Here is a 27245-nt window from a genome sequence, read left to right on the forward strand (position 1 = left end):
ATCGATCATTCTAATAGTATGGTTACTCTCAGCTTTTCATGTCTATCAAACTCGGATTCTCATATAAGATGGCTGTTCCTTTTATCTTATGTATTGATATACATTAACAATCATAATGTCGTGACTTTTACTTTCTCTATAAGATCAATTTATTACTTCGTTAAAATGATGTAAGTACAAACAGTAAAAGACTTTATTTGATCATTCATACATGTTATGAAGGTAGTGATCATTGCAGAAAAAATACATATTAAACTGGTAGTCCTATGTAAATTATGTTTAAATATTTTTTCTGCAATGTTGCCACCTTCTTACTGCAAAGTTACCAAAGAAAGCATTTTAGTGTTAAGAAAATCCAAAGCTCAACATGTTCATCTATAATACAATCATGCATGTAGATTTTTAGTGTTAGACCTTTTTGACTTCTCTGTTTTTGTGGTGTAGCTGAATATTGTAACAATATTTAATTAAGAGCCTGTTATATAAATAGATGTAAATATTCACCTTGTTACAATGTGCAGTGTTTTTTTCTTTTCTGTGAGACATTTGTTTAAAAAAAAATATCTTGTGACATGCTACCTCTAAAGACAAAACTATAGAATATAAATGTGTATCTTCATATTTTTAATTTTTTTAGCTGTATATTAATTAATCACACTAAAAGAAGAAATACCACATACATGTGTATATCCGGGTTTTTTTTTTTGCATGTCACAAAATTTACAAAAATGGGGAAAATGTGTAGCATTTTTAATTTGCGCCAGTCTTTTTTTGCGATTTAAAATCTTTCTAATAGAAAATAATACAGAATATTATTTCTGCGTATTCAATAATTTGCAATTCAAAAGACATTGCAAATAAAGCGAAAATTAGATCATCACGAAAAATACCGGATATAATGTAAGACTTTCACCAATTCTAACTAGGTACTTTTAATGAGTTGCTTGATGATAAGGAGGCTGGGTGTTTGAACCAAGGGGAATAATTACAATGTTTATTTAAGTGTGTGGACAGATATTGAATTGGATTGCAATAACAAAAGGTATATATAAACTTGTACTGGTAAATGGTGAACTTATTTTTAAAAAAGCCTTTGGTGTAATAATGTTTTCATAGAAGGCTTCATCAGAATGACCAACAAGCTCAAGAAATTCTGCCTTTAGCTTCCCCTATGAACTATTTATGATGTAGTACATTCTGTTGTGAGTTTTTAGTTTGATTCTGGAATTGTTTATGTGCAATATGATAGTTTACAATAATATACCAAGATTATTAGCTCACCATTGTTTTTGTATTGTAATGGTAATTTGTTATTAAAATGATGAACAAAATATGTAATTTTGTTGTTACTTTGATTACTGGTATAATACGTACAACACATACATTTTGCATCTACGTATCGGTGTCAATTATAATATTTATATGGATAATTTTGAGCCAAAAATTTAATGAACATCTTTATTTAAAAGCAATATGTGCATGATATTTGCTTCTAGATATAAATCTTTACAAAAACCTCACAAATTCAGCAAAGAAGCCATAAAATTATTTAAATTGTACATGTTCAAGTATTAGAATAGGAGAAATGACCACAATTAGGCTTGAACCCAGGGTTCCTCAGTTAAAAACATCAACACTCTTCTGACTGAGCTAAAGGGATAACTCGCTAGCTATATATAGTGCTAGTAGGACTGTGGCAGTATACTCGGCATTTTATATATGTGTACCTAATTTATACACACACTATAACAAAATAAAGCATAGACAAATAAATAGTTTGTAGTCCTAATGCAGTCTGTGATTACAAAGTGGAAGGAATGTTATATCAGACCCATACTACTACAGAGGGTTCCACTTAATCTGATCGCGGTTAAAGTGATTATTCGGTTAATATGATATAAAATCAAAACACCGATCCATTTGCTATATAAGCCTTTGTAATTTCTACTGATATTCTGATTGGGAAAAAATGTCATTTTCGGTTAATGTGATACGATTTCTGTCGGCCGATCAAAAAATGACTATGGGAATTGAAATATTTGTAAACAAATAGTTTTATGTCAGTTTTGTTCTCTAAAGATCATTTTACGAGACTGTAAATATTTAGGACTTTGTCGTAAGTTCTTTTGTAAAATGCAGCCCAGGGTTCGAATCTTAGACTTGTCTGTCATTATTTCTCCCATCTCTGTGATACGTAATTATCAACTATTATCCTATAAAGTCAAACATCTACCAGTACAAAATACTGAAAAAATAATCATTTCATCATCCAAGTTATTAAATTAAACGTGCATAATATGTGGGGGAAATGTATTATGACAGCTGATTACCAAAAATGGGTCGTGACCTTTGTGCAAGGTCATTTAGGTTAAATGTCAAGGTTAGATAAATTTAAGTTCGTGATGAAATTTTAAAAAATGACAGTGACTTCTGTAATATGATTATACAAACATCATATATTTATTTAAAAAGGAATCACAGAATGGATCTATTGCAAAATCAAGGTAAACAGAGAGCGGAAGTCATCTGTGGATCATGTGACATATTCACAGTGTAAACAATGGCGGACGTAGAACCTCCCCCACCAGAAACGTCTCAGACAACATCAACTGCTACCTCGGTAATTATATTTTTAGATCACATAATTCATAATTATGTGTCCGGTAATCCACATATGCTCTCCATTTAAAGCTGTCATTTTTTTCTCTCTAACTGACAGTGTCGCACATTTATTTATGAAAGATGCTAGTTTCGAATTTCCTCTAAATTAATGTCGAAATGTTTCAACCGAGTAAAACACAGAGGTTTAGTGTTGGCTTCAATGGTCAAACAAGAAATCACTCTGTTGTTTTCAATTTATGTTTTCAGACGTCAACAGAAGGTAGCAGACCGTGGGAGAGACCATGGAGCGTGGAGGAGATGAGAAAGGAGGCCAACAACTGGTCATTATCAGGAGATGCTGGGGTAAGACTTCAATATATTTTTCCTTGAAAATATTTAGAATGATCATTGGGTGGCTTGAAAAAAGGAATCAATATCAATTTAAACCCTTCAATTAAACTTCACCCAGATTTGTGTCCGGTTTGTAACACATTTTTTGGTGTACCTACTGTGCATGGTTTTAATTTTTTTTGGCATTCATTAGAGTAAAACAAGCTTGTAGCGAACACACTTATAATGAATTATGGCTTATAGTGAAGTGATCATCATTTCCTCCAGTTGATTTTCATTTTTGAATATATTCTGAAGGTAATGGGTATAATGAATTACGTTTGTAACAATATCGAAGCAAAATTGCAGGTCCCTGGTACATCATTATTTATATTTAACGAGGCCGAGTACAGAACGAGTACGCACGCTTTCGCGCAGCGTTTGATTTGTATTGTGACGTCATCTTTTTGCTTGGTTGACGCCATGGCGTGAGAGTTTCAACTGCAGATATTCAGCGAAATTTGTTGAAAATGGCTCGTTTAATGGGTAAAATTAATGTTATATTGTGGAATAAACATAACTGTCTCGAACTATAAGCTATATTTGGGCTCGGGTCGAAAACCTGAAGAGGGTTCAGCAGACCTAACCCTCTGTCACGTTTTCTTAACCCGCCTAAATATAGCTTAATTCATATATTTCAAGACAGTAACCATGTATTTTATATTAATGACCCTTAATATGTGATGTTATATATTTTTTTATTACTTAAATATGTCTGAATGCTTTAATAATACTATAAAGATCACCTTTTCCGCCTTTCTCAAATAAAAAATAGCCATTATCTGACAAATCTGGGAAATTGGGCATACAAAAATCAACTTTGATAAGACCCCTGGAACAAACCAGGAGGTAAAAGGTTTTTTTTATTTGACCATTTGATGCCTTTTAGCAATAACTTTAATATGTAGAACAGAAAAAGAAATCCCTAGGGCAGAAGTTTAAAAAATGTGCAAAATTGATACATTTCAAGCGAAATCCCATAGGGTCCTATGTTAAAGATTAACAAACTTTGAGATGACCCCCTAAACAAATGGTGTGGTAAATGTTTTATTTTTTAATCTTAAAATAATAATTATATAAATAGAAATTCAGGTAAAAAATTTCATTAAAAAATCTAGGGCAGAACTAATTAGACCCGGCCTCGTTAAGCTTGTTTTACTGTATTTTTAAGTCAAATTCAGTTTTTATAGATAAATTGAAATTGAAATTGAAGGATAATTAAATTAAGGACAATGGTCTCTTGATATGTATGACTTGAGCACTACAGATGTTGTTTGTTATTGAATAAATAAATTTGAAATGTCTTACTATGATGAGATGATCAATCGATAATCAGTTGATTAACAGTATTGTATTAATCCGTTTAATTACCATGTATATCATAGGTACATTCATTATGAAAGTGATGGTTATGCATGAATATACAATTACATTTATGAAATTATTCTAAGAATGTTTATTACGTTATTTTCTTTTATTTCAGTTGCTATTATACCTGAAAGATTTTTCCCAAAAGATGATCTCCCGTGTTCATGAAATTGAGAAAGAAGTGGATGGTTTAATGCATGATTCTAAGGTAATAAAATGTTGTTATCGTGATAAAAAAGAGGTGTTATATAAGGTTAAAATTCAACACATGTATTGAAGTATTGTCATGCACTTCTATATTTATTTAAGTACAGAAACTTTTATCGTACATTACATTCTTGGACATATCGGTATATTATTCTTTTTCAATTATTCTATTTTTCAGATGACTGGTGTAAGAGTAAACAATGTCTTCAATGATTTCATCATGCTGGCCAATACTCAGTTTGTAGAAAATGTAAGTATCTCGTAGTAATTAGAACAAATATCAACTTGAAAGGATTAATTAAACATACCAAATTTAAACTGCTCAAAAATACTGGGGAGAAGGCATATCTTAGAAAAGGAGCATAAACATCTTTTAATTGAATAAAAGTAGATCATAATACTTTTTGAGAACAATTCCAATTTCTAGTGCAGTATATTATTTATTCATTGTGTTGGGCGTTTTACAGAGAGTTTATGATGAAGATGTCAGCCAGGAAGACTCGGCAAAGGCAGCGGAAGGAAACGAGGAGAAGGAGAAAACGCGGGAACAGCGGGAGGCGGAGCTTATTCCCAAAGTGAAGGAAGCCCTGGGGCTGGGAATCAACGTGATTGACCAGGCGTTCGAGCAGCTGGACAGTCACGTAGCGGACTCGGACTCTGAGGAGGAGGAGACAGGGTATAGGACAGACCCACTCCTGGAAGCCAAGGTCAGTATTGTTACCTCTTCATTTGTTCAAAAGTCAAGAAACTAGGAGTAATGTGGTAGGAGTGAAAGTTGAGGAGGTGATTTCATGTTTCCTCTCTTCTTTCATTGCAGTGCTTAGGTCTAAAATTTGGCTCTGCATGCTTTTCTTAGTATGGAAACCTGTTGGTTGCTTCCAAGTGAAAAACTGTGTATCAGGTTTTGATTTGATAACAGTTTTAATGTTATTTTTTTTTTTTATTTGAGGTGGAGGGGGGTGGTGAGGGATGTTATGTGTAAATTTATCAGTAAGGACAAGTGGCTGTAGATAATTTGAAATCTGATTGTTTTATTAAACTTTTTTACACATTTCTCTTTAATAACTAACTTGTATGCCTTCCAGGCCCAAAATTGGAAAAAAAACTACAAATTATGAATTGTATATTAAAACAATTATTAAATTATTAATTACCGGTATTGAACTTTAGTTGATTAGCCCAAATCTTCTTGAGGTTTGTACATTTTGTGATGTTTAATATTTGAACATTTCAGTGATTATGAATTTTATTTCAGCCAATGTTGTTTGTGTTTAATGTAGGTCAGACTGTAAATCCTTTATAAGGGATTATAAGTTAAAAAAAACAAAACCAAAAACATATGCTCTCTCTTACAATGGAAAAAAATCTAAGTCTTTATTTTAATATTCTTGGGTAAGTCAAAAACTCAAGCCTTAAATTAGGAACATTACAGCTATAAAACTAGTTTATCATTCAAGTCAAGAGTCATGGCCACTCAGTAAGGTCAACTTAATATCAGTTGGACTTCTATGATCAGGGAAAGGGAATGACTCTGAAGAACTTGTTAATGTTAAAATAGAAAAAAAAAGTCTAGGTTCTGTAATCCTTGACCTTAGTGGTTTATGAGATTTGACTATTACATTACGAGGAAGTGTGTGGTGTCTATTTACATGTACTTATGAGATAAGAGAAATGTAATCAACTTCATTTTCTTCTATCTCTGTTTTACACAGGATCCTTACATTAATCGGCTTCTCCCCCTGCTGATTGGAACCCCGAAATTCATGGAGGACGATTGTGTCGGTCTGGCCGAGGAAGAGTCGGGTACTGTAGTATTTTGGTTTAGATATACAGTATTGTATTCACAACATACACTCAAATTAGGAACATGTTCTTAGACTTATTTTTGTCTTCTTCCCTATTGTATTAGTTCAAAGTCACTCGAAGCTTCATAATTTTTTCTTATTAAATCTGTTAGCCCTGTTTGCCATAGAAGAAAATTGATATTAATTTGAAAATAATTCAGTTTATCAGCAGTTAGGTTGTAGTATGTTTTTATTTCACATATGTATCATATATTTTCAAAAACATTAATAACATGGATAGCATTTATCTCACACTCTACAGTTTTGTCATGGTACTGCAAGATAAACCCTGCATATTTTACTGGGAAAGATTCTCATATATCAATGAGTACCATAGTCATGGGGGCCTCTATATTAGGGCAACAAGCTTAAATTTGATAGGCATAAATAATAAGTAATAAAAGAAGAGTTACATGTAACTTAATTACAGAACATAAAGGATATATCATTTCAAGGTAGTTATGGTATAAGACTAAATTAAAAGAATCTCACATCTTGTACAATGCTGTAAAATAATTTGAATTTTGTGGGTTTCATGGTTGAGAAATAGCTATTAAAGCAGTTGATGCCTTTGTTTGTAGAAGAAGATGAGAGTGACCATGGTAGTCTGAGTGAGAGTGAGTCAGAGAAAGAAGAAGAGGAGGAAGAAGATAGAAAAAAAGGACAGACAATGGAGTCCTCTGATGAGGTGAGTAAGCAAGTGATATAAACAATTGTTATACATGTATAAACAAGTGAACCAAAGTTGGAGTTTGTGGCAGTGAGTGGGAGGTCAGAAAGACTATGAAGATCAACCACCGGTACTTTATTCTATGAGTAATGTAGACTATGAGACATATGATATTCAGTGAGGATGTTTATTCAGTTTGTCTGGTTTTGCAAACTGAACCAATTTTGAAAAGAAGTTACTCAGTACGTAGCAAAAGCATTCTTGTTACTTTAAAAATTAAAGAAATGTGAAATCGGTACTTTATTCTATGAGTAGACTACGAGACATGATATTTAGTGAGGATGTTTACTGGTATTCAGTTTGTCTCTTTTTGGAGAAGGAAACAATTTTGAAAAAGATGTTACTTAGTAAATAGCAAATTTTTAAAGCATTCTAGTTGCTTATAAAAGTAAAGAAATGTGAAAATCGAGTTCACAAAATCGAAGACAATGGAAGTTTTGATATTGATAAGATACTACCTGTAGGACAGGTAGCTAAAATGGTTTGTATGAAATGATAATAAAAAACAAAAGAATTAAATCTTAATTAAGAATATCATGTAAGGTATACAGGTTAATAAAATATATTCTTTTTTAAAAACAAAAGTGGTGTCATGTCATTTCAAGAGATGTCAGAGGATTTCTTCTGAATTTGGAGAATCTCCAAAAATGATCTCAGTTCAATTTAGTGATCAGGTTTAAGCATTAGATAAAAGGAAGAAAAAAGGAACCTTTATCAGTGACAATACATTATTGAATCACTGTGGCTAGAACTAATAATGTGGCAGTAATTTTACAATAACAGGAAGGAGATCGACAGAGTAATAAACATGTAATCACTGAATAAACCAAATTTTAACAATGGGGGGGGGGGGGTGTCAATAATAATCTGTAACAAAGTCATAACAAAACTTGTATCCATGTAATAATAAATGGGATACTGTACATGTATTATGTTGGAGACACATGATTGTCTAGCCCAGCATAACTGTCGTGAGTCATAATCTGTATACCAGTAGATAAAAGATTATAGGTGTTAAAAAAACCACAGTACTTTGTTTGAATCTACTGGTAATAGCTTTTCAATATCTGAGTTTTCAGCTTTATAATTTGACACTATAGGTGTCTGTGCATCTTATGACCTGCTTGTGATCTAAATAAACTAGTACATGTATAACTACTTGTTGAATTTTAGTATTCAGACAGTGAGGAGGAGTCTGATTCTGATAAACCTGTCAAAACGGTCAAAACTCGACCTGTTGAGGTAACTCCAAAAGTTTACTACCCATGTAGCACTGAAAGCAAAACTTTCCACTCCCCACTTCCAACCCTACACCAAGACATGTAAACACCCCCCCCCCCAAAAAAAAAACAACCCGAAAAACCCCCCCAAAACAACCTCCCAGTCAATTTTTAATGTTTTTTAAAACATTACTCTGTTTAAATCACCTTTATTCCAATGCAAAAATGATTTCATAGTCTTAGTCAAGCCATAATATAGATGAATAAACTTATTGTGTTTTTGAAACAAGATGTTACCAGACAAGATGCAGCATGTGACCAAGAACTGGTGTTTTAGTTTTATCATCCTGCAAAAATGCTCTCTAATTACTACAGTCCATAAAAAGCAACACAGATGTACAAGGATTGAAATAGATGTACAGATTTATCCATACTTGAAGATTAATACATCATAACATGTACAACCATGAAGATTAATACATGATGTACAACCATTTTCGGAGTATCAAGTGCATCAAGTTCAGAGTTCTCTACAGATGCTCTTTGTTTTATGAAATGGTTTAAATTTATATAACATTATGGATACAGTTTACAATATGTAGCTAGTCAACTGGTACTTAAATGGTACTTAAAACTATATTTCTGATAGCAGTCAAAACTGAAGGTGTGTCTTTTACTCAGTATCAGGGGACTAAAGATTGCAATTGTTTCAAGTGGTTCCTTCTTAAGAGGAAGAACTTATCAGCCATATTGGCCACAGTATATATTTATATACAGCAGATTCAAGTGTGTTCAAACACTTGCACATATCTGCCAAGAGTTATATAATTTGTTATCTCGTTGTGTTGATTATCAAGTGGGGTTTTCACCCAAAATAGTTATTCTTTATAGCATAGACTTAAGGAAGAATTTGTGCACTTTTTTAAAGTTTTGTATAATTATAGAAGAAAACACAAAATTTAACATGTTTTTGTTTAATATGGTTATTAAAGATTGTTAACCCTGTCATATTTATACAATTGAATATAAACGACAATAATCATGATTTCAAAGCATCAGTTTATCATACGGTATATGTATGATATGTATAATGTGTAAAAAGAGCATTTTTATGAATCTAAAGTTGCTTCTTGATCAGAAATGTTATTATGCATTTGCAGTACTCTGATTCAGAGGGTAGTGATTTGTTTGGGGAGGAAGATGAGGAGAAGAGTAAGTCGGAACTCAGTGAGAGTGAAGAGGAGGAAGAAGAGGAAGAAGAACCTTCTGCAAAGGTTAGCTAGCTTGTGTACCGGTATTTATAAGGCAGGGGGAGGTGTGATTTGAAAAGAAATGAGAAATTCTTGAAAAGTAAAATTGTGAGCTTTAGATATTATAAATATTTACATCATAAGTACATGTACTTACTTACCTCTCTTCTCCTTCTCCTTGTCCCAGAGGATGCATGAAGCCACAACATCTTTGCTGTGAAAATTAAATACTTTTACACTTAAGATGATACCTCAAAATTAAACTCCAACGTTAGAAGTTGTGAATAATAGTTGATAATTTCTTTGGTTTCAGAAACCCAGCTCTGCTCCCTTGGACTTTGCCTCCGAATTGGCAAAGAAATTAAAAGGTCCCGGTGCAGCACCAGCAGAGGAAAATGATGAAGAGGAACCAGTCAAAGAAACCAAGGAAACAAAGTCTAAAGGTCGGTACACATGTACCAAAATCTCTGTATAGAGTGTATCAATTAGTTGCCTTTCTAAATCAAAGCCTATTTGTCTATGTTTAGGTTTTTCATAACTACAATAGTCATTGTTTTGTTTATAGTATGAAAATTCTGAATTTTAGCCAAAAGGGATCAAATTGATAAATGGGTATCATCAAGATTCAAAATGATTGAATCATCTGCATATTTCCCAGGCTGATTTTTTTTTAATTTACAGATAAGAAGAAACGAGAGAAGAAAGAATCAACAAGTAGCTCCAAAACAAAGTCCAAGAAAAAAGAGAAAATTATTGGTAAAATGGGATTCTGTGTTGAAGTCTTTGTATTATTCATGGCATTTCATACCCAAACTCTCTTATCTATTTATTTGCATAGAAGTCATGACAAATCAACTTTCCTCTAAAACTTCTATTGAAAATTCACATTTTTTCTTCATAGATTTGTGGCAATTATTTTTATGCATACATGTGTAACATAAATAAACACATTTATTTCAGAGGAGGAGCCATTTCCTGCAGATGAGGAGGAAGACTCACCCTTCGGTAACAAAGGAGGGCTGTTCTCTGGGAGTAAAGGACTGTTTGATGACAGTGAGGAGGATGAGGTCAGGGTTAATTACAATAGATAGGGAACTCAAAGTCAATACTGTAAAACACAGTTACCAGTATAGCGAACATGCTTATAATGAAATGACAAAGTGATTTTCATTCATCGTGACCTTATTTTGTGTTGTTAACTTTATGGGTATAATGAATTACCCTTATGACGAAGCAAAATCGCCCATCCCTGACACTTAGTTATAAGTGTGTTTTACTGTATTGTTATAATGTGTCTAATTCCCATCTCTTGCTCCCCCATTAGAAATGCCTACATGTAGAATTATATGTATATGACGATAAACGCTGGCACCAAGTTTAAATTCACATATTAATTAATAGCTAAAACAAATGACTAGAGGTCATCTGAAAAATAAGCTTGACCCTTGATCAATATTGCTCTTGTATCTAAAATCAGTATCATCCTTCCTTAGTCCCTTATGAAAAAATAACATTTTGCATGTACTTGTATATATATAGAATGTCTGTTTTACATCAAGCTATGGATCATCTTAATTGAAAAAAATGAATTGGTATTGATGAGTGATTTATTTAGCTATTAGGTGTTTTTACATTTTTTTAAATTCCTTTTTTTACAGGGAGACTTATTTTCAGAAAGTGTTCCCGAGAAAAAGTCTTCCAAGAAAAAAGTAGAATCAGAGGAGGAGGAAGACGGGGAAGGTAGGCCTTAACAGCTGAAGTATTACAGTAACTGTAAATCAGCTATTATTTGCGTGTGAAAAATTTACGTGAAATTCGCAAAAGCCTCCTGGTTGTGAGTTTTATCACAGCTAAATAATCTTGAATTATCTTTTTAACCTATTTTTTTTAGATAATCTACATCTTAATCGCAAAAATAAGTCGACCCAACCGGTTTATCTCTGGTTAATTGCGAAAGTTTTCGGGAATAAAAGTTGGTTCACACTATCTTTAACATGAGGTGTCCAGGTAGCGTAGTGGTCAATGCACTCGCTTTTCACCGCTGCGACCCGAGTTCGATCCCCGTGATCAACAGAGGTAGTATGTGATAGGGTATGGCGGTCGCCCGCTTGGACACGTGGGTTCTCTCCGGGTACTCCGGCTTCTTCCCACACCAATGACCCCCTCGCGCTAACATCCGTGCCAACGAGAGATATTAATATAAGTTGTAGAACTTGTTTATCAATCGTTGTAAAATAAATAAAGTTCAGTTTTCAGTTTATCTTTAACATGACAGATTAGCCTGTAAATCTGTGAATTCAGTACTAGGCTTTTATAATCATTTGTGACTCTTTTTGCTGACAATTTTTTTTTTTTGTAAATAGCAGATATTTTATCTATCTTATGTAGTTATATATGCTGATAATCCCATATATTTACTTTTGTGCAGAGAAACCTGTGGAAAGAAAGAGAACAAGCAGTAGCAAGAAACCCAAAGGTGGAGTGTCAATATTTGGATCTGGTGAGAACACTTTTATTTTCCTTGTAAAGATAAATAGTATGATACAAAAGTATATAATGTTAAGGTTTTGTTTACATATCTAATATAGTATTTTTTAAGTAAAAATCTGAATTTCTGTTAGTGTCACAAATAATCCAGTCAACCACCATTTAAGGTCATTAGTCATGCTCAGTAATCATGAACAATTTTCAACTGTTGGAATTATCTGTTTGATAGTGTAATCACATTTTGTCAGAAAAAAACCCCAGCGTACTCTGTATAAATACAAGCAAAATGTTGTTAAGAAAGTGAAGATCAACATTTGTTAAGACATTCAGGCTTCAGCTTTCATTTTATGTAATTCTTTGAAATATCAAAACATGAGAGTAAGTGTTGTATTTTTGATCTGAAGATGCTGATAATGACATGTTCAGTGAAAAGAAGGCAGAGAAGAAAAAGCCTTCATCCTCGGCTCCATCATCGTCAGGAGGAGGAGGAGGTCTATTTGATAATGAAGAGGAGGAAGATGATTTGTTTTCCTCTGCAGCTCCTAAAACAACCACTGAAAAACCCAAGAAAAAGGGTAAGAAAATATGGAAATTTGAATATGGTTATTTGTTCCTTTTCCAATGTTTTACCAGCACTTATAATCATTTTTGTTTAATATCTATTTAAATTCAGTTTTATGCTCATTATTTCATTTTATTTTCAAATTAAACACTTGTATATAAATAAATGTATATAGGAATGAATTCAACACAGTGAAAATAATCACTTGATTAAATGTTTCCTGAAGAAATTGCCTGTACACTGTAAAATGTTAGATAAAGATTCTGTGACTGGGTAGTGTATTCAGATCAGAGTAATGTATCAAGGTAAATTTACAGCTACATCAACATTAAATTCTTTGTCTTTTACTTATTTCGTACCCTTTTTAATCACCATAGAAACCAGTGGTGCAGGTGGAGGTTTGTTTGATGAAGAGGAAGAGGAGGATTTGTTTGCAGAGAGCAAGAAGGAGGTGCCACAAAAAGAGGAGACAACTCCACCAGCCAAGAAAGAGAACAAGAAAAAGGTAAAATATAAAATAATTGTGAAAAGCTTGCAGAAAGTGAGAGTATTTATTTCAATATAATTTTTTGCATTCATCATATACATGTACTTGTTACTTCATGCATCTTTCCATCTTCAATGACCAGAAAAAAGTTAGATTAAAAATGTGGGTCACCATGAACTTGTGCACATATACATTTAGAAATCTGAAAATTATGATTGATTGTAGACCTGTGTGCAGCTGTACATATTTATTTCTATTTGAAACTGTGTGTTCTCTCTCCAGCTTCCAACAGGAGCAGTGCCCATGTTTGGAGGGGGAGCCAACCCTCTAGCGGCTGCAATTAAGAAACACAGAAAGCAAGAGTCAGATGAGGTAAATAACACTGGTAGTTTATAAAGATGTCAGGGTGAAGATGATCTCTGCATTTCATGTCTGAAAATCCAAGACAAAACACATTCAAGTGCAATTAAAAACTAACAGATTTAGATTTTGGAAAATGAATCCACAATTTACTTAAACAACTGATAAGAATTTCATCCCAGAAATTTGATACAGTAGGAATATTGTGTACCAAGTTGTCTACAAGTGAGTATCGTAATGTCTTTTGTATTTTAAAATTTCATTTACTTCTTTCTTGAAAGGAGGATAATTGGTCAGATGAGGAGAAACCTAGAGCAAGCAGTGTCAAGTCTACCCAATCAGTGACCTCAATTAACTCCCTGTCCAAGTCTTCAGGGGTCAGCAAGGTCACCAACAAGGCCAGTCCCAGCCCGTCCAGTAACAGCCTGTTTGATGACGACGCCGACGACGCATTGTTTGCTGCTCCAGCCAAACCTAGGGCTGATAGGTAAGTGATATTTCTGTTCATCCTCACTCAAAATCAGAGGTCAGGGTCATATTTATTTTGGTCTGTATTTAGAGCTCTGGAAGTGAAAGACCTCATACATTTATGTCAGTATAGGATCAAGGTCATCATTTAATGTCATGGTCAAACTTAGGTCAATGAGAATCTTGCAGTATGTCTTTTTTTGGTAAATTCACCTGTTCAGCATACATACCGATAATAGTTCTATTTTTTCAGTAAATCAAAAGCCAAACCCGCAAAGTCCCTGTTTGAGGATGAAGAAGAGGAGGACTTGTTTTCATCTAAATCTGCTAGCAAACCCGCAGCAAAGGTGAGTCAGGTAGATAGACCAAAGCAATGCATTCAGAATCAATCTTAGTTGATAAAACATGGAAACATTTCTAGTTTTCAATTCACAACTGTATAAATTTACATGTCTGGTAAATGTGTGCTAAATTCTATTATCATGAAAATATGTGTCTTAAACGTCATCTGTTTAATTTTGAATTTATTTATATATTGCTAATTTTTCTAATGAAACTGAGGACTCTAGTGAAATATTTTCATTACTGAGCAGTTTTTCACGGTATATAAAGTGAATTTCACATTTCTTTATAAAGAAACCTCAGCAATCTGCAGCCTTGTTTGATGATGAAGAGGATGGTTTGTTTGCAAAACCAAAAGAAAGGTGATAAAGGAGTTTTTTAATAAAGAAAACAGGCTTTATAAATGTCTGCATGTTCAATTTAAATTTGTAAAGTGTGTTTTAATGAATGAAATTCATTGTCATTAGTGGAAAGAAGAAGCCAACAGGAAGAGTATCACTGTTCGGTGATGATGTTTTGCCGAAGAAGGACAAGCCAGCAGAAAAGGTACCTTAAAGTTAAAAGTTGGTTTTGGTTCACATCCAAAGTCTTTTGACATCTTGTGTTTAATTGAAACCTTTATACAAATACATCTAAAGAAAATCTTCAAATAGGAAAACATATTATGTTTGAATTATGTTTATATTGCTCAGAAGCCAGAACCAACAAAAACCAGTAAACCTGCCAAAGCGGCCTTATCTCTGTTTGATGATGATGAAGAGGAAGAAGAGGAGGGCGACATCTTTGGGGCTCCTGCCACAAAGAAATCACCCGCAAAGCCTACCGCCACAAGCAAGGTAAATATTTAAAATATACTGATGATGATGGGGCCAAAGTTCAAACATTTCTTCTCATTACTAGAATTATAGTGTATCTTTAATAAGGAGGGTTTTAATGGACATTGTGAAATAGATTTGTGTTTACTGGGGGTTTAGATTAAGGGGAAAGATGATCTTCTAAACAATGGACCATTGTAGCCAATATTGGCTTATTGTTACCCATACTGTAAATGCAGTCATACTGGTTTCATAACAATGAATATGCTGATAAAAATAGATTACAATGCAATGGTAATGAAGGATTGCAGACAATGTATACGTAATGATAAGAAAAAAAAACAACAACCAAGTAACATTGAAATTGGAGTATTCAGATCACTAAAAGATAGATCCTGTTAATTTTGGTTGACAGGCCAAGGGATTGTTTGATGATGGAGAGGACATGTTTGGGGAGGAGGATTCCCCTGGAGTGGACATTTTTAATAAACCAAAGGCTGCTCCAAAACAGGTACACAGTGGCATAACATTACACCTTACTTCTATACCCTGTGTTCACCAGTTTTCAACAATCATTCCTTGATTAAAGTAGATATGGAAGAAGACATACAGTTTCAGCATGTTATATTTTGAATTTTTTTCTTGAAGAATGATGCCCCTGTTTCCAAAACCAAAAGCCCAAGTGCCCTGTTTGACGGAGAGGAGGATGATCTATTCAGTTCCTCTAAGGTACTCAGTTAACAACTTTTTATCTAGCAAGAAGAGATTATATTTGTTTTGGTGTACCTTTACTACATGAATGTATGCATGTGTATTGGCAGTCATGTATCAATTACATTTGTATATAAAACTAAAAATTTTAGCCAACAGAATCTTTGCCAGTCGGAGGAGTGACAACTGAAGAATCCACAGATGCCCCAGAGAAGGTCAGAGCAGACTTTTAAGATTACGATAAAGTTAAATCATATACTTCTACAGTTACCCATCTTTAGCTACAAGCTTCTTATATTATTGACTGATTGCATAGTTCATCAATTATTATGGTGATGATAATAATGACCATTATCATTAAAACAGTAATTTCAATCCTTTTGTTAAGGTTGAAGAGCCTAAACCCAAAAAGCCAAAAGGAGGGGTGTCTATGTTTGGAGGAATGGACCCAATGGCTGCCTTGAGAAACAAAGGAAAGAAGGAAAATGAGGTCAAGGACATAGATGTGACCCCACCTCCTACAAAGGTCAAGGACTCTGATGAGGAGGATATCACAGACAAACCTGAACCTCCTCCGATGGAAGCACCCAAAACTGAGAAGAAAACGAAGCCTGGTAAGATTGTTTATCTTTGATTTCTCCCTTTGTTACTACATGTAGTATCATAAGCTCTATTATAGTTCTTTGTGATTGCTTTCAGATTTTAATATTCATGATCAAATTCTGTCACTTTCAGCAGATCCTTTGTTTGATGATGATGATGATGATGAAGAGGATGACATGTTTAGCTCTCCTCCAAAGGTATACTTCTCTTTCATCCCATATTTATACCGTAATTACATTGTACCTGGTAGGTAAGATAAAGTGGTAATAAGAAATATGGGAAACAGAATAAAGATTTGAAATACATGTAGATCAATTAGGTTCTTTCACATGCTTGTTTATATCTGATTATAACCATTGACAACAAGTTCATTTGTTTAAAACTGATAATTAGAATTAAACATTTGAAGCAGGAGGTTGTTGAAGAAAAAGAAGAAATCAAACCCAAAAAGCCAATAGGAGGCGTGTCCATGTTTGGAGGAATGGACCCAATGGCTGCCCTGAGAAACAAAGGGAAGAAGGAAAATGAGGTCAAGGACAAAGAGGTGACCCCACCTTCTACAAAGGCCAAGGACTCTGATGATGAGGAGAGGCCAGAACCTCCACCTTTGGACTCGCCCAAACCCAGTGTAAAGGCTAAAGCAGGTATATGATATGTTATACTGCTACAGGGTCACTAGAGCTGTTAACAAATACTCTAGAACAAATGAATGAAAATATTTGTTAAAAGAAAAAGAAAAAAAAATTGAGCCAAGGGATTTTAAAAAATGTCTTTATTAATGATTTATAACATTTTCTTTTTGAATAATATGATAAAAGAAAAATTTACTAGAGAATTGTCTACAGTTTATCTAAAAGAAATTATCTTCTATCCTTCATATAATGGTTTTAATGACAAAGTTACATGTATGTACTATTTATTCATAAAGACTGATTTTTTATTGTAGCTGATCCATTATTTGGAGATGATGAAGAAGATGACATGTTTTCGGTAGCTCCTATCACAAACCTCAGCACAATTCGTCCATCCAAACCCTCCAAACCTTCCATCACTTCTAAACCCATCCTTCCTTCCAAATCAAGGGTAAAAAGCTTACTCAATTCCTCAGTCAGTTCTCTCAATATTCTCTCACAAACCATCCATGGATACATTGATAAAGTACACTGTACTTGTAAACTATAGAATAGAAAGAAATTACCTGTATTTAATGAAACCCACGTTTTCCTTTCACAACTATATCAATCTTTTAATTCAATTCATTGAAATGTGTAGTGACTTGTAAATCTCACATTTGACATCATAATCAATTTTACACACTTTACATAATGATATGGTAATGGTACAGTACAGATGTTTTATTAATTGAATAGTAAGAAAATTGTTTTTATGCAGTGCTTGATTGAAGGGCATGTTGTTGAATATTCATGTAGATTGACATTTACATGCAACGATTACCTAAGTCAATCTTTCTGGGGTATTTAAACAGTATATATACAAGAAAGATATTACATTAAAACTATAGAAGATAAAACAATTTTATTTACCCATTTATCTTAAAGGGCGGAATTGAACTTGCCCTTGCTCAGTAACATTATGTTTAAGTAATAAAATAGTGTGGTACTCTCTTTTTTGAAGCATTCCAAATCAGAAACATCTCAAAAACCAAATTTATTTGGGTCTCCAAAGTCAGACGAGGATGAGGATTTGTTTTCCTCGACTTCCAAACCTTCGAAAAAAGAGCCCCAGTCATCTCCCTCAGGCTCCTCTCCACGTAAACCAGTGGGCGGAGTCTCCATGTTTGGTGGGGTGGATCCATTTGGGTTGGGCAAGAAATCAGAGCCAATGCCAGGTAAGTGACCATAGCAGCAGAAACCTTGTATATCTGACACAAAAATTACTTTAAATTTTAGCAAAGGATATTGATTTTTATTTTTAACCGGTTTAAATAATGATAGATTTTAATTTCTTAAATCAAGATGTAACTGAAATATCATTTACTTGTGAGTGGATTTTAAGAATTTCTTTATTAATAATATTGCTTGCTAAAAATTACATCCAATGCACTTCATAAATTAAGTGGAAAAATAAAAAACTTTTAAATTTTCAGTTAAGTATGATGTTCATGTGGTAACTAAATGACAGTTAAACAAAATTGCTCTGCAATATTCCACATTTCTAGCATTATTAAAATTGAAGAAATACATGTTTATGCAAGAATATGCATGTAACTTGCGATATTTGAATGCTAAATACTAACACCATTTTCCATTGATAGATTCTCCGTTGTCAGGAGGAGATGGGGAGGTAAGCATACTCAGTTTTAATGTTTTTCAAACTTATTTTTGCTGTGATTTTTGTGTTCTAGTTTTGCTATACGTGTTATACAGAAGTAATGTATGAGTAACTTAGATCAAACACTACCCATATTCCATTATTTATATTTAAACATTTTGTTATCTCTGCTATGTGAAGATTTCAATTACCGTACGTAATTCCACAATTATGTTCCATGTTACCGGTATATGATATTTTTCTTTTTAAATAAATACTGTATAAGCAGAAATATTCATTGAGGATTTAAATCAACGAAATTAAATCCATGACATATTTTTATCCAAAGTATCAATGAATACATAGGGATTACGATTTGACGAAATTAAATGCCAATGGAATTTTATTTGGTTCAGAAACAACGAAATTTTGGCCCAACCAAAAAATATGTGCTTCTACAGTAGTTTCAATGGAAAACGTTTACTATGACTTTATTTATAAGCACTCAGTTGCATTTTGCATGCTATGATATGGAAAATCAAAATATTCTTAACTTCAAAAATAGCCTGGTAATGTACCCTGAATTTTGGAGCATTAACATGTTTAAATGCAGATATTAAATAACGAATAATCTTTGAGGGAAAATTATCTAAATTTTAGGAAGGTCTCGTGTCCTTAAGTTGATTCTTGATAAGTTTGCACTTTGTTCAAAAAATTCATTTTTTTTTAACCCATGCATACCTGTACTGTGGAATCATTTAAATTCGTGTGGGCCAATTTTCGTGGATTGCTTAAATTTTACAGGTTTGTGGGGATATAATTTCGTGTACACTCTTATATGTACAAATGGAAATATGACTTAATAATTCTAATTTATTGATTCGTGGAGGATGTTAATTCGTGGATGAGAGGTACCCACGAATTCCCCGAAAAATGAACCACCACAAAATCTAATGATTCCACAGTGTTTTATGTAACAAGTTTGTTTTGTTTGGATTTTATTTAACCAATGTGTTTTAGAAATTTCATTTTGTTCGCACATCACAAAAAATTATTGGTTCGGAGTAGGCTTTTAGTGGCATGGTTAGTTTTTACACTTAGTGCTTTAATTTGTTATAATTTATGCATGCTTGCATTTGTGTTCTGTAGAAAAAATCTGACTCATCCACACCAGTTTCTGTTGGAAACAAATTGCCTGGTAAAATCGGCAAGTTACAGGTACATGTACATCTAGGCTAATAAAAATGTTCTTGTCAGTCAAATTTTATTGCATTCGCAGATAAGTTACTGCATAAATATAGTGATATGAAGAAAACTACAATTATAATTTTTTTTTTTCATATGTGATGTACAAAATACTTGTACATATGTATCTAGTTTGTACGTGTCACAAAGGTAGAAAAAAAAATCGGTTAAATATTTGCGCAAGTCATATTTTACGATTTAAGTTTAATTGCACACAATAACAGACATAAGTTCTGCATGTTTTTGCTTTTGCAATCATGTAAAAGTGATTCTGAAAAGAGCAAAATCTGTAATTGCTAAAATGACCACAATATATTCAATTGACTAAATACTTTTTATTTATAAAATTGGGATAAACAAGTACTTTTGTAAAGAGATGGTTTGTTAGAAGTTACCGTTTATAATAAGAGTTGTTTTATAGGCAAACCTTGCAATAAACCCTGCGGCAATGTTACCTGGAGCAGCACCACCTGTCAGAGAGCCACAGGTGGTGCCAGTCGGATTTGATGTCCCCGCCCAGGCCAACACGCTCCACAGTGCCAATAAGGTAAACTTGTGGTTTTTGAAATAAGAGGATATGTTATTTTTACCATACCATATGGAACTAACACAAGTTTTTCTTTGCCTGTTCTTCTGTTTGTCAGTTTATCGCAGTTGATTTTCCAAATCATTTTCTTTCTTTTCACCTTTTGAGAACAATTTTAAACTTGCTGAGTAGCTTCACAGAAACAGACTTTCTGATTACATTAAACTTTAAGTTTAAACAGGTGTTAAAAGTACAACAGGTTTTTTGGCTACCTTTTATGTGAAAAAAATTCTTTTACATTTTAAATTTACATTTGTTACAGAGCCGTGCCAAAATTCAGACCAAAAGGCGGCCTCCAAGTCGTAAAGGTCGCCAGGGAGGTGGGCCATCTGTCAGTACAGAGGAAGACTCCATTTCTACTCTATCAGAAGCTCCACCCCCTAAAGTGGAGTCTCCACCCAAAGAGAGTCGAGTACCTAAACCTACTTCTGATTTATTTGGTAATGATGACCTACTGGGTGAGACTGACACTGTGAATGATTTCTTAGCCCCGCCCCCTGTTCCCGATAATTACGTGGAGGAAGAGGAGAATGAGGATTTCTTTTCATCCAGTAAGAAGAAAGAAAAAGTCATGTCTGATGATGATTTGTTCAGCCCTGTTACGGCTCCAAAGGGAGCAGCTTCCAATTCTTCCAAACCTACTAGTGTATTAAATTCAAAGACTGATGAGGAGGATGACCTTTTTGGTTCCAGTTCCACAAAAAATACCTCAAAGTTTGTCAGCAAAAAGAAGGCGGATAGCAACAATGTGAGTGCAATAGTGAATGGAGGTGAGGACGTTTTATCAGAGAAATCAAAGTCCGCAGCATCGGTGGAAAATGAGGACGAGGATTTATTTGCAGAAAAACCCAAGATCAAGAAACAGAGTGATTTTGAAAAAATATTGGATGAGAAATCAGAAACATCTAAAACTGAAAATAAAGTTCCTGCCTTAGATGATGACGATGATCTTTTCGCAAATTCATCTGTGAACAAGAAACCTGGTAAGTGATCCGAATGTACTGATATTGTATCAACACAACAGATACTGGTTATCATGAGTCATAAAGTTCTAAAAATGCATTGTGATGGCCATCCATAATCTAAATACATGTACATTATTACATGGTTTCAAAAGAATATTCCATCCCTTCAAAAATACCCTCTGAAAATAAAGGTTTTTATCCTCAACCTCTGGAAGTAAAGCTGGGCAAGTACTAGTACTTTGGAATCATTGTACCAATCTGTCAGTTCAACTATAATATCAGCTCTATAACATTATATTAGGAGAAATATTAGAAGCACATAGGTGGCCTTTGACCAGAGGGTTACGACCTTGACATGATGTCATTGACAAAAGTCAAGGTCACATTGGTATGACACTGGGGGATGGGGTAATAGTCCTTCTTGAACAGGTATAGTTTCTTATTGTTTTCCTTCAATATTTCAATTAATTTCACATTTGTTGCAGTCAAACAAACGAAAACCACTGCAGAGGAGGAGGATATCTTTGCTGATTCATCTTTGAACAAAAAGCCAGCCTCTACCACAAAAACCAATGACAAAAAACAGGAAGAGGTCAGTTTCTAGACTTTCAGTCCAAATTAATGAAACATCCAGATAAATAAATCACACTATATGTGATAGAATCTCATAAATTATTTTTAAAAGTGGAGGAAGCTCCAATGTAAATTACTTATTTTTACCATTCTAGATGCTTCTTTATAAGAACTATTAAACTGTTTAGGCTTTAAAAATGTTCCAACTTGTACCAATGTATGTAGTGATATTAACTATGGATTGTCAAAAATGTATTTATATTAATGTGAACTATTTTATAATTCACATTAAATTTCTATTTTCAAGGAGGAGGATTTGTTTGGTAAACCAGCTCAAAAAGGCAAGAAGTCCAGCAAAGCTAAATCCAAGACGAAGGACGAGGACCTCTTTAAGGATGACACAGACATTTTTGCGGATGTCCCAGCAGCCAAGCCAAAGGAGAAGAAGAAGAAGAAAACCACAGAGAAGAAAAGCTTATTTAAAGATGATGATGGTGAGTGCAAGGGTTCAAAACAATTTTACTCCTCTAAACTGTGCATTTATCAAAATTTGTGGATTTAGTGGAAAAGCTGTGACCAATTACCGATTAAGTTTTGATTAAAAAAATTAGGATAAATGTTTGAAATGGATTATAATCTATAATCCCCACCCCCCACCAACCTGCAAAGAAAAGTTGGTCATGTCCTCTAAATGTATGTACTGAGACGAAGGCGGGGGGAGCTTATGCAATACCTACGGCGTCGGTGTCAGGACCAGGTTAAAGTTTTTGTTGCATGTCCTGTATCTAAGTTATAGCTTCACCTAACTTGCAAGGATGATGCATCTGGACCTACTTATGGACTTGAAAGACTTGGATGCTGAATCTGGGCCTTGAATTTCAGATGCTAGAGGAGGTTAAAGTTTTTGGAGTAGGTGATAGTTTTTGGAGCAGGTGCCCTTTGATAGCTATTACTAAGTTACTACTGGTCCTAACTTCACCAAACTTGCATGGATGGTGCGTCTTATGATACTGATGCACCTGACAGGCTTGAATGCTGAATCTGAGCCATAGGTTTCAGATGCTGGAGTAGATTAAGGTTTCTAGAGCTGATTAAAGTTTTTGGAGCAGGTGCCCTCTGATGATTCTATTCTAGTTATTACTGGTCCTAACTTCACCAAACTTGCATGGATGGTGCGTCTTATGAAACTGATGCACCTGACAGGCTTGAATGCTGAATCTGAGCCATAGGTTTCAGATGCTGGAGTAGATTAAGGTTTCTAGAGCTGATTAAAGTTTTTGGAGCAGGTGCCCTCTGATGATTCTATTCTAGTTATTACTGGTCCTAACTTCACCAAAATTGTTTACTCCTGCTTATGCTGGTCTACGTTTTACTGTACATCAAAACCTCTGAAAAATAGTGTTAATATTAACCTACATGTACATTTAATTTGATGAATATTTTAATGAATAACTTTATCTTGTTTCTTTAAGGTGACATTTTTGCAACAACACCAGCAAGCAAACCAAAAGCCAAGAAAGAGAAGAAGACGGAGGCTCCCAAGAAAGCAACGACGGATGTTACAAATATTTTCGATGATCCCCTGAGTTAACGTTTCTGAGGACTAAATAATAAATCAAAGTATTGAAAGTACTGAGAGATAATTTTGCATCCATATTTATAAAGTTACTTATAAAAGTTCTAGGAATTTTAGAATGTTAAAAGTGCTACAACAGGCAGTAATAAGACAGTAAACAATTTTGTTACATCTCCTAATTATTTCACTGTTAATTAAAATTGTTTGGTATACTAGTATTTGCTTTTGTTCAATTTTAGTCCACTTGCACATAATCTAAACAAAGCAACAAGTTACAGTATATCTTTAAATCCAGTATGGTCTTTAAATAAAAATGTAGTCAATAACCATGGATAAGGATTGAATTAAAGCAAATTGTATTCATATGCTTTCATTTCTATTCAATTTCTTGTATATTTTGCAAATTTTATCAAACTGTTAACTTATTTGTATGTAAAAATATATCATTATACATAAACAAAAGTTACACTTATGTTTGCTTAAATCAATTTGATGTGCAAGAACTATTTTTTTGTGCATACAGATTCAGGCAGTGCAGATGTGAAATCTGCAAGATCACTATAAAATGGCTGCAGAGCATAGATTTAATATGAGCCCTCAAAATTTTTGGTAGATATGTATGTTTCTGCTTTGCATCAATTCTCGCTGCCTACAGGTGATGTGTTTTTCAAACTTAAGGAGAGAAAACAAAGAATCAGACAATGCATGTACATAGACACAACGTTTTTAATCGAAATGCATAGAAAATTAAATTTTGTGTGTTAACAAGATGTAATAAACATTACAGTTATAGATAATATAGTACAGAGCAGAGTATGGAATGAATGATTACTGAGATTTTCGTTTTTGAAAATGTTATAACAACTGCAGTGTATGTACACCAAAAATATGTGGCAAACTAAAGGTATAAGAAGACAGAGGTGGAACCAAATAAAGAAGTCTAATCTAAACACAAATGACATTCATTGTGAATCTTTATCGGATAATATGCTACTGCAGTATAGTTGTAATTGTTATGCCTTTAACACCAACACTGCATGTGAAGTTGTTCCACTTCTCTGCTCTCTTTCATTAGAGATTGAGTCATCCCCATATATCAATGCCATTACGTGCTTTGCGTACTGAGTATGCCAAGTGCTTAAAATGATAGGTGAAATAGCACTGTGGCTATTTTTATACACCCAAAGGAAAGTTCGTGATCAACTGGGTTATTATGAAGAAATAGACTGTACTGGGGTGGGGTGGGGGGGGGGGGGGGTGGTACTTAATATGGTTGGGTGAAGGTGCAGTTTTATTGGCAATCTTAACATTTGTAGCCGCAGAAGCCGCTAGATTTGATGAAGTTTTCATAATATGCCGCATATAAAGAGACGGAACCATATCATTTTTTAAATAAACTTTTTCTATAATTATAAAACTAAATAATAACATATCCATACTAATGACAAAGAAAACACAGACATGTAGCATTGAAACAGTTTAATGTGGTTTGAATTTGACAATGTATTTATTCACATTGGTAGGTCTTCATGTGATATCATTAAATGTTTCAATAAACAAAAATAAAAAATAATCAAAGCAACAGTAAATAAGGCATGCATATAATATACTGTAATTTTGTATCTGCGTTGCAAGTACTTTTTAAAAAAGTTAATATTGATGCAAGTTCACCTGAGCATTTAGAGATTTTATGAATTGGCAGTATTGCACAAAAAATAGTGCTGGGAGATTCTGCATTCAAATGGTTGCCGAGTCCATATCTGAAAATTCTGGTCCTATTGACTAATTTTTCTACAAATCTACTGCAAACACAAAGATTTATTGCTTATAAATTATTTTCACATGTAAAATAAATTGAGTTTCTATCTAGAAATGCTGTTGCTACAGTATATACAAATTCTCAGCTAACATCAAAATAAAAATTATTGCCAGTGAACTTGAATGGATATTTTGTTGGATATCAGGAAATGAAATTACTTTATAGGAGCCAAATGAAACAAGGATTATAATTTGACAAAAATTCTACAGAATGTGAACATTTTGCTTGATTTTGCCCTAACATCAAGTGGATTTATTTAAATACACAATAACAAAAAATACTTGAAATGCCATTATGTTTTATATCTACAACAGTAATTAATTACAATTTGTAATAATAAATGTTGGTGTTTAAATTACTTTTATCACCAAAAGAAGAGAGAAATAAAATTCACAAAAAAGAGAAGCTAAAAAAATGCAAATCCAAGAATATGTATATGTGTATAAACTTTTTGGGCTTAAGAAATAATTGTGGGTTTATATATACATGTGTATTGAATTTCAATTTAAATCTCAAATGGAAAACAAAAGTAAATGGACCTGGTGCCACTACAAATGTACATTTATTTACATAATAAAAAGTTACTGGCATTAGTTTATAAATAGAAAAAAAAAATCAATGGTCAGAGAAATTCTGTTTCATTTGAGACATATTGATTGATATAAACTAGTTTTTCTGAATATCAGAAAAGAAGAAGCAGAGACCATATAATTTTTGTGGACAGGTACAATATTACACAAACATTTGAAATTGGATTTCTGTAAAAAATATATACCTTTATATGCTTTAAAAGCAATTATCAACATTTCTGCTTTTTTTCTTCTAAATTTCAATACTAAAAAACATGTAATTATTAATTGCAAAGAGAGGTAGATTTTGGATGGTTTTTTGGTTTTCCATTTCATGAAAAGCTCATTATAAAAATCTGAGAGCCTTTAAATCTATAATTGCACAGAAACTGTTGTCATACAGACAAGAAATTTGCTAAAACTAAATTTAAGAATCTGCTTGACAAATGTGCTTTAGATAGGGTATATACATAAAAAATCCACATTAAAATGAAGCCACTCAATTATACAGTTTAGTATAGGCAAAACGCTGTAGAAAAGAGTTCCGTTTGAATTAACAAAAATATATTGAATTTGATTATATATTTGTCTAAATTTTCCCTTCATAACGCTTATTATTTTAGAGGAGGTTTGATACCAAATGAAGGATTAATACAACATTCGTGTAACATGAAGGGAGGAATGTCATTTCAACACAACCAAGACAATGTTCGATGATAAAAGTTATCGTTCCTTCTTTCAGGAAAAGTACCTTAATTCATAACAGCATCATTCCCACATTGTCTGGCCTATATCATAAACATTCTTCCACTGCATACCTTTATGCATTTTACCTACTTTTGCTGTCTACCTACATTATTATTGAAATACATGTACATACACGTCTATTTAACACAGAAAACCATCTAACTAGAAAATACTCGAGAGACAATTTACCCGTTTTACAATCCATACATGTTATTGTATTTTTACTCCTCATTATTTAGCAGCAGTTCCGAGCAATCTGGGATAAAAAAAAAAATCTATACTCAATTGCTACTTTTAAAACTGTGGCGTCAACCTGTGCTGCAAAATTGCACACTTTGACACACAAAGAGGGTTTAGAAATTGTAGTTATGGCTACAAGTACAATCTGGTTCAAGTTATATGTAAGACAGTACATCAAAATTCAAACACAGTGCAAACTAAACCAGGTA

At 33.3% G+C, this 27245-nt stretch overlaps 1 protein-coding gene across 1 annotated transcript; it reads left to right on the forward strand.

Annotated features, from left to right (window-relative positions):
* Positions 1-2537: 2537 nt before the first annotated feature.
* Positions 2538-25733, forward strand: LOC128174425 (WASH complex subunit 2-like). The gene is made up of 37 exons (XM_052840012.1): positions 2538-2620; positions 2869-2964; positions 4475-4567; positions 4745-4816; positions 5034-5273; positions 6279-6369; positions 6992-7098; positions 8314-8382; positions 9521-9634; positions 9924-10053; positions 10292-10366; positions 10571-10677; positions 11269-11350; positions 12039-12110; positions 12502-12672; positions 13037-13164; positions 13429-13518; positions 13788-13993; positions 14228-14321; positions 14611-14678; positions 14784-14862; positions 15009-15152; positions 15547-15642; positions 15780-15860; positions 15995-16057; positions 16231-16456; positions 16578-16642; positions 16855-17089; positions 17392-17528; positions 18081-18294; positions 18721-18749; positions 19866-19934; positions 20383-20508; positions 20810-21530; positions 21998-22104; positions 22393-22579; positions 23558-25733. Exons 1-37 carry the CDS (start codon positions 2561-2563, stop codon positions 23674-23676), a joined length of 4863 nt encoding a protein of 1620 aa, XP_052695972.1. The 5' UTR covers positions 2538-2560; the 3' UTR covers positions 23677-25733.
* Positions 25734-27245: the final 1512 nt, after the last annotated feature.

The sequence above is a fragment of the Crassostrea angulata genome, chromosome 1, assembly GCF_025612915.1.
Source record: "Crassostrea angulata isolate pt1a10 chromosome 1, ASM2561291v2, whole genome shotgun sequence".
Taxonomy (NCBI): Eukaryota; Metazoa; Mollusca; class Bivalvia; order Ostreida; family Ostreidae; genus Magallana; species Magallana angulata.